This window comes from Hippoglossus stenolepis, chromosome 3, assembly GCF_022539355.2.
Source record: "Hippoglossus stenolepis isolate QCI-W04-F060 chromosome 3, HSTE1.2, whole genome shotgun sequence".
Lineage (NCBI taxonomy): Eukaryota > Metazoa > Chordata > Actinopteri > Pleuronectiformes > Pleuronectidae > Hippoglossus > Hippoglossus stenolepis.
Window position 1 is genome coordinate 12,220,040 of NC_061485.1, and position 8,564 is coordinate 12,228,603.

The 8,564-nt window shown below is 45.4% G+C and overlaps 1 protein-coding gene across 5 annotated transcripts; it reads right to left on the minus strand.

Annotated features, from left to right (window-relative positions):
- Window positions 1-66: 66 nt before the first annotated feature.
- On the minus strand, window positions 67-8,321 carry slc45a1 (solute carrier family 45 member 1). 5 transcript variants are annotated; one of them, XM_035148130.1, is made up of 10 exons: window positions 8,126-8,321; window positions 7,080-7,528; window positions 6,886-6,978; window positions 6,079-6,303; window positions 4,970-5,862; window positions 4,720-4,873; window positions 4,419-4,595; window positions 4,050-4,255; window positions 2,047-2,272; window positions 67-833 (listed from the first exon to the last, which is right to left on the minus strand). In XM_035148130.1, exons 2-10 carry the CDS (start codon window positions 7,498-7,500, stop codon window positions 805-807), a joined length of 2,424 nt encoding a protein of 807 aa, XP_035004021.1. In that variant the 5' UTR covers window positions 7,501-7,528; window positions 8,126-8,321; the 3' UTR covers window positions 67-804. The 5 variants fall into 5 exon arrangements, with proteins under 5 accessions (XP_035004021.1, XP_035004037.1, XP_035004007.1 ...); XM_035148146.1 differs by lacking the exon at window positions 4,050-4,255; XM_035148116.1 differs by having other exon boundaries at window positions 67-2,272.
- Window positions 8,322-8,564: the final 243 nt, after the last annotated feature.

Consider the following 8,564-nt stretch of genomic DNA (forward strand, 5'->3'; position numbering starts at 1 on the left):
GTCAACTGGTTTGGGTGAAAGGATGATCAGTGGTAGAAGCACAATAATTCACACAGGAGTCTTAAATGGCAAAAAAATCCTTTTAGTTTGAACAGAACCCTGAATAAAAGTAGCTTTTACAGTAACGCTGCTAGTATTGAGCAATAGGTGGTACCATAGAACACAAAAACAAAGTGTTTTTCTTTTATAGCAAGCTGCAACAGCATGATCCATACAATTGCAGTTTCCTCAGAAACATTAGCACGGCTTGCATCCAGTCAGTCTTTAGGCTGTAATAGCCAATTGACATTCTGCAGAGGCAGCAATTATGGCTGGCACCATAATGTTGAGAGCCAGTCAACCTCATAATGAAAGGCTTAAAACATGTTACATACGAAAGTTTGTTACAGCCCTGAATCCAGGCCTGGTGTCTGCTGAGGGCCCAACAGACGAAGCAGTTTGCCATGGCACAAAACATGTAGAAAATAAATCATATGGACTATTTTTGCTGATGAAGATGGCTTCTTTAGGATGGAAAGGAAATGTGATTTTTTTTTTCTTTCTTTCTTCCTGTGATTGAAACGCTTCCAACAAATGTTAAGTGATCACTATACTGAGTTGATGGGCAGAGGGTGGTGGAGCAGAAGCCTACAGCCTGAAAGCATGCGTCCTATTGATGACAATAAGTACTTGCTGCTGGCTCTATGAACCCCTCCCCCAGTCTTTTCTTTCATTGTTGTCCACCTTCAGGGTTACCCATAGTTCACATGAGTCTTCTCTGTTTGCTGTTCTTCCGTTTTGTTCGGTTTCCGACTGAATGCTGATTCACACCCCAGTTTCAACTTCTCCTCTTCCTGATAATGACAAGAATCACTGTCATTATTACAAAGGTATGGCCAGGAGCAGGGTGATGGCTCACTGAGCTTTCCATGGCTTAGTGAGGGCCCAGATAGAATTTGCCACCAGTACACATTTCTCTGTGTTTTTTGAAAAGTTGTGTGTACAAGCGCGTTAGCGTGTGTCATCCTATTAGTCATGGCTCTGTGCTGATTAAGGAATTAATTGTCATTGTACTCATACTCGGGGCTCGATTAAGCGTCACCCAGCACTAAACTGTGAAATTTGGGGATAGCACACTGGTTAAGTCACTGAATGATCGTGTGGAGAAGTGTCGTTGGTTTATTTTGCATGTTAAAATATGAATAATGGGAAGCCCTTCGAGACTGCAACTGCGATTAAGCACTGTACAGCGTTACATAAATATTGTGTATGTGTATGGTGTGAATGCTAAATTAATGCTAAAGATCTCTCAAACGAACTGTTAACGGTCACTGGCAGCACATTCATTGAGTCAGAAAATCCTGCTTTGGGTGTGATGCTAATATTGCTAACTCAGAGAAACAGGCAGGTAGACATTCCCTTGGCCGTGTGACCGAAACAAAACATTAACACAAGGCTTTGAGAGGTTACAGCGCAGCTCATGCAGACGTTAGGCAACTGATAAAAGGAAGAAAACAGGGGAAAGCAGTGGTTAGCCTGTGTGTGTGTGTGTGGTGATTGACATTTCTATACTAAATATCAACAAGCAAGAAAAGAGGATGAAAGATTTTACAGCAAAGAATCAGACAAAGGATCTATACTCAAACAGTCCACTCGCACACTCTCTCACACACACACACACAAATAAATCCAGTGCCACACTTTAACTCAAAAAGGTCACACACTCCTTAGGAAAAGATAGGAAAAAAATGCATGGGCACACACACTGTATGAACACACTGGTTGTGTATACACAGATTAGAGCAGTGGCCAATGTCTGTCTGTCTGTCTAGCTCTGAGAAGAGCAGTGCGGATTAGCGTGAAACATTATATGGAGTTGTGCTGTACAGTGTGCGGCAGGATGTACAGTGCGTCTGTCCTATTGGTGCTGGGAAGGTCAACACTCAGACACTGAGCGACAGCGTGTGCCATTGAGTGTGTGCGTGCGTGACTGTGAGGTAAAGTAAATGAAGAGGCTTCTCTAAATGTGCACCAATAGTGGCTGGGTCTCGCTATCGGTGGGCTCACCCTCATGGGGGGGCAGGTGGTACACCACGCAGAGGGAGGAGTACAGGCAGCCCACGAATGACATCAGGCTTGAAAAGTACATCACTCCCTGGGCCCCACCCACCAGTGAGGTCAGAGGTCCCATCGCCACAGAGACCAGGATCTGAGCCAGGAAATACTGGCAGCTGAGCAGAGAGATGTCCACCCCCATCCCTCGTCTGGTCCCTTCCTCTGATGAGCCACAAAACTGTGGGACACACATGAGAAAGTTGAGTTACGGTGCTAAATCTAACCACACGGTTAAAGCAATATTATTTTATTATTTTTGGGAATGATGCCTAATTGTCTGTTATGAGAGTTACATAGGAGGATTGATACCACTTTTATATCAGTTAAATATGAAGCAGCCATCAGCAGTCGATTAGCTCACACTGGGAACAGGGAAACAGTTCACATGGCTCTGAGAACTTAAGGGAACAAAATCTGCTTAGCAGAAATGCTACAACTAAAGAAACATAAAACCTTAATGTGTTGTTTTTTACACTTTGGTTTTGTAAGGATTGAACGAATTAGATTTAGAATGTAAACAACAATGTCACTAAGTAGAGCACGTTCCTCTGCTAAGGCCAAACAATCCTACTGTGATGTGTTTGGAAGTTTTTGTGAACAGTTTGATTTCTTTGTGGGTCTTTTGTTGGATTTATTGTTGTGTTTAAGGAATTTCGCCCTTTGTCTTCCTTCTATTTGGTTTTGGATTTGTGTCTGTGCAATTTTAGCTTATTACTTCCTGCTTTATTTTGTACTCACCATTGGATCTCGTTTCTGAGCACTTAACTTCCTGTCTTTGTCTGCTTTCCCGCTCTTTGTGATCACCTGCCCCACCTTTGTTTAGTTACCTCAACTATCGACATTATAGTTTCATTGGTGTGTGTTTGTTAGTTAGCAGGATTACACAAAACCTGCTGAACTGATTTACATGAAATGGGTGGAGAGGTGGGTCATAACCCAAGTAAGAATCCATTCAATTTAAAGTGAAAACTCAGTTTCATGGTGAGATGGGGCAGTAGCCTTGGCGGAGGTTTACCTTCTAGTGTAACCTATATCTAACTTAACCTGCTTTCAGACATACACTGAACTCAGCAGATACTCCATATTCTCTTTTCGGAAGACGTGCATGTTCGAGTGAGAGGATCCACAGTTTCTGTGAATGTTCTGCGCCTGGCCTCTAAGTGTAAAGTCTGTAGAAATTCAGGAGAAATTGATGTGATAACACAGCAGGGGATTCCCTCCTTGTTCCACAACAAGTAAGCGGGGGGTGGGCTAACACGCGACAGGCGCAAAAATGAAAAAAAACAAAAAGAAAAGAAAAATCTTCCGGGGGAAACTGCGGAGCCATACACATAGAATAATATGTAAAGAGGGTTCATGGTGATAAGAACTGACACCAGTGTCTGTGAGATGTAGAGAAAATCATGTGATCTCCGCAGTGGAGTTAATACGTCGCTTCCTCCCTCTGCCTGCTGCACCCGGCTGCACCAGAGCCTGAATAATGCAGAGGATTTGTTGCTGATGTGTGTGCAGAGAACCTCCCGCTGTGTTGTGCATGAGTGAAAGGCAAACTGCGGGTAAAATCTGTAGCCAATTCTCCAGCGTTTTTACCCACAGGTCATGTCTGAAAACGGCTTTTGTGTATTTATTGTTTATTAAGGTAATTATTGAGTGTCAGAGGTGGTAGGTGGATGACATTACCAACTAACTGTCACCAGTCTTTATGCAAAGCTCAGCTAGGCAGCTGTATGGTTGGTGTGTGTGGTGACAAATAAAATGTGAATTTGAATTTGCTGGCTGTAGATTTATCATATTTCATATTTAACAGACTGGTAAAAGAGTGGTATCAATCTTCTTATTTATCTCTTGGCGAGATAGAGAATAAGCATTTAAGTATTCTTTTTAAGTTGTAAAAATATCATTTAACTACAAATGAGTGAATGTTAGTCCTACACATGCTGTATCTAGAGACTAACCTGAGGGCTCTGGTAGTATTCACACAGCAGAGAGTAAGGCAGCGTGCATAGAGAGGAGAAGAGCACCCCGTAGGTGACACAGAGAGACAGTACCACGTAGAGGTTGGTGGACAGTGTGGCAAGACCTGTGCCCAAACCAAACGCCAAGTAGGCAAAAAAATACAGAGTGCGAAGAGAGAAACGCTCCTCTAGTTTCTCCAATATGGCTGAATGTCGAAGAGGAAACAGAGAGACACACAGAGGGGAAATGTTGAGGTGTTAGGATGACAAATGACTGCAAAGAAAATCCAACAAGGGTGAGTAATTCATCTTCCCAGGGCTGAGCTATGCTAACACCCAAGTCATGATGTGATTGCAAGTGTAGTTTACCTGAGTAGAAAGCAGCACTGAATGCATAGATGCACATGCCCCAGCAGCCCATGCTAACGCCAGCATTGTAGCGTTGGTAAGCCTCCGAGTCGTGGGGTGCTTTGGGGTCTCCTTTGAACACAACCTCCCCCATGAAGTCGGTGTAGAAGAGCAGCATGCCTTCAAAGGACAGCCAGCCTGCAGCGCAGAGAGACGCAAAGCCTATTAACTCAGTTCATTTGAAATACAAAACAGGCCGCTTCTAAGATGTTGCAGGGTTCTTGAACGAAACTGAATTTTAAATGGAAAGGATTTCTCTCACCCAAAAAATGATTAGTGCATAAACTCCGCAGGGAGGGAGGCATCCTGTAGATGGCTATACACAGCAGCTTCATTGACATTTGGGATTCTCCTGTCTCCACATTCTCACTCAGATCACTCTCATACCGCACCCCATTCAGCAAAATGTTTGCAACCTAAGTCGGAGAAAAAGAGACCGGCATTGTGTTCAGAAAATGCAGTGGTGGCTACTGAGTGAACAGCTTTTGTCCTTTTCAAAATATGTGTCTGACCTGCTGGCTGAAGGTCACTGTTCTTCTGCGTCCGTTCTCTAGCTCAACAACCTGCACTGCCATGGGCTCCTCTATCAGTGCGAGACTCTGGGGTCTCTTCAGGATACCAGCGTTGGAGCCCCGGTGTGACCCCAAACCTGGCTGATCTCCAGCTGTGTCCTGAGAGGCTCCATGAGATTGTGCATCTCCCTCGGGCTGGGGCGCTTCTGCATCCTGAGCTTCTGTGGCTGGATGAGACACCACCTCAGCCTGGGTCTGTCCTACAGGATTACTCCCTGTCCCCTGTGTGGACCCCTCTGGAAGAGGGGAGTCCCCTGGAGGCAAGGGTGCAGTGGTGGAGTTTGGGGCAAGGGCTTGTGGTGTCTGCTGACCCGTGTAGCAGTCTATGAGCACACTGTCTATGTAGGAGGTTCCTAATGAGGAGGCAAACTCGTTAATGCCAGTGAGCGAGCTGTCCCTACTGATGAAGCTGCCATATTTGGGAGTGAGGGGGCTCAGTGGCGATATAGGGCTACTGAGGCCGGCACAGAGGCATGCATTGGCACTGCAAGAATGGGCCAGAGGGTCAGGAGGGTGAGATTTTGTGAAATTGTAGCTGTAAAGACCATCCTCATCTTCCTCATCCAGTCCCAAATTGGATCCCTGGCGGACCGGAGGAGAGAAAGGGAGAGGAAGACTAGGGCTCTTCAGATGGTTGTGGCCGGAGTTTTTGTTTGGCTGGCTCTTTGGTAGCGGCCGCTCAGGGATACTCATCAGAGTCATGGCTGTGGCGATCACCAAAGTGATGCTCGTAAACACGTATATAACCCGCAGTTGACCTCCCATCGACCTTCCAAACTGTGTCTGGTCCCAGTTGATGCCACCCACGATGTAGCCGAACCCACCTCCTAGTCCTTTAAAGAAAATAAAAATAACGGCGTGATAAAAAGTCAAACTTTTATAGAACCTTTTCCAAAATATGATAATTTCTTAAAGCTCTATTTCTGCTAGTCTTTCCCCTGATTGTCATAAAAGACTAATATCTATTGTTTCTATCTTCTATGATATAAATTATACAGTGTAATAATAAAGTCAACATGTATTTTTAACCTCGTAAAGTGTTTTCTTACCTGCCAGCAGTGCATGGATGTTCAGCCCCCGATCCTGGTCTTCTGGGCTGCATACATCCATCATGTAGGCATGGCTTGGGTTGTCGGCTGAATCAGCACTAAAGTCCATCAGGACCACACCACATATTGTCAGGACAATCCCCCACTTGTGATTTAAAGCTGTGTCATCCAGAGCTCCTCCAATGTCACGCCCATTCAGCACCAGGGTTAGACCGAGCAAAGCCCCTATGAAGTAGAAAAAGTCAACGTCAGATTCATATAGACATCTCGCTTGGGGGAATAGTGTGAAATATATTTACTAGGCAGAAAAGGTCTAATGAAAGATGCTGTCAAGTAGCACTATGGGAGGCAAAGATAAAAGTGTTTTGTGTTTTTACCAAAGATGCCAAGTTTTCATGTGTTGGTTGATTTGTATGTATGTTTGTTAGTAAATGGATCTGGATCAAGAACCAATCAAACTTTGGTGCGGATCTGGATCCGAGGGCAGAACCAGGAATTACTTGTTTCACTTTCTTTAAAATTGTGAGACTGGACATTTTTAAGCATTTTCTTTCTGTTTTCCCAGGGAATAGTTCTCTTGATAGGAAAATCAGGCATATTTAGGGATTTGATATTTATGAGTGTGTAAAATTGAATATTGACTGCTGGGCCTTGAGAATGTTTTGGGCTCTATTGAGTGTCATCCTAGTTTCTTCATTATATGGACTAAAAGTCACTATATTTGGCCTCTGTGGCTCTGATTTTAATTTTCTTTTTTAAATTTGTCTCTTATATTTATGTATTGAGTCCTCTTTTAACATTTCTTACCTATAGCCAAGGCAAATATGAATGGTCTCCTTCGCCCAAACCGGGATGTACATCGATCACTCCATGCTCCAAGGAGAGGCTGAACGAGGAATCCTTTCACCCAAAAGACAGAGTTAGATGTCACTGAGTTAGAGCTACGGGATTATTGCTTTTCATATGTGTCACATGTCAATTTCCATCAGTTGTTCGCTCACCGAGTATTGGGCTAATAAACCAAACCAAGCTGTAGAACTGATCGGGGAGGCCCATCTGTAGAAGCACAGGCGTCACATAAGCTGTTTCCATGGCATAGCTGAACTCAATCCCAAACAGGACGCAGCCATTGAAGAGCAGCTCATGGAAGGTACGTCTCGGAGGAAGTTCACTGAGGTCCAGCTGGTCCAGAGGACAGGGCGTGTTGGGCGGTGGAGGCGGAGAGGGTCTTATCAACTTCCGACGCTTCGGCTGTCTCTGGAAGTTGTTGGCGCGGTGACTGAGGAGCCGGGTGGTGGACGTTGGGAAGCTGGCAGTTTTGGGGAGTGTGCTCCTCCAGGTACCTTCCTGAGCTGTGGATGACCTCCCCCCTGGACTGGGCAGGAGGGGGTCGCTGGGGGTGCCCATGCCCGGAGATGACATCTCTCTCTCTCTCTCAAGCCGGCTTTCACTGCAGAAAGAGAAGAAAGCGTGGTGTCATGCTGGTGGAACACTTGTATTGTTCATATTAGAGGTCACACAGGAGCAGCACGGGAGCACGTGTGTAACTTAGCACCACTGATGGTAGTGTAGCTCCAACAACGCCACACTGCAGTCATCAGCACACAGCGACGATGGGCACGACGCACTGCAACCAATGCGCATGTTAGTGTTGTGCGCAGAGCCCATGTGCTCACCGTGGCGGACCACAGCAGTGTAGTATGCGGCACCGAGCTCATGGAGCCTGTTTCCATTTTAATTTTTCATGGAGGAAGCTCGGGTCGGACACAATGGAGCCGCTGGAGGTGGCGATGAAGGCTCACGAGACATTTACAAGGACAACGTGACACAGGCGCTCGAACGCAAATGAAAAATCTGACCATTATAAATCCTTTTTGTAGACGCGTAACGGATCTGTCGCTTCTCTTCAGAGTGAATTTATCTAACGATGATCGACATTTCCCTCGACTTCACATGGAGTCTGTGAAGGTGACGAGCCCACGATCCACTCAGCTGTGCTGGAGGAGGAAGGAGAAGAAGGCGTGCAAAAATGAAAGATGATAATTACCTTACCGGGACGGCTCGTCATTTATTGCGTTAAACTGTGAACAGAGCGATGACCACTGTGATTTACACGACTCATGGTTGGGGTCTTTGTTTTTTGTTTGTTTGTTTTTTTGCCTTTGATGCAGTCATCCCCCCGATTCCTCCTCCGTCCCTTCTCCTTCCCCCTCTTCTCTCCCCCCCTTCGCCTCTTCCGCCCGTCCTGTCCCGTGACGTCACGCCCCTCCCTGCAACATCAGCACCGCGCGGACGGTGCGAAAACACATGTGACTATCAACACATCTGTCCATCTGCACATCCGCCCTCTGCTCTGGTACAGTATGTAGGCTGTACAGTGAGCGTAAGGTCAGACTAAGACAATACTTTAACGAATTTAACGAATATATTTACTGTAACGTACTTTTGTGCTACTACTTAAGTTGATCAATTTTATTAAACTCTAT

What these genes read in the sequence shown, in the direction of transcription:
- slc45a1 (XM_035148116.1), bottom strand. Translation starts at nt 7,500, where the DNA reads ATGTCATCTCCGGGCATGGGCACCCCCAGCGACCCCCTCCTGCCCAGT. An exon ending in CATATTTGCCTTGGCTATAG is followed by an intron (nt 6,304 to 6,885) that starts GTAAGAAATGTT and finishes TCTACTTCATAG; the next exon opens with GGGCTTTGCTCGGTCTAACC. An exon ending in CAGTGCTGCTTTCTACTCAG is followed by an intron (nt 4,256 to 4,418) that starts GTAAACTACACT and finishes TTCGACATTCAG; the next exon opens with CCATATTGGAGAAACTAGAG.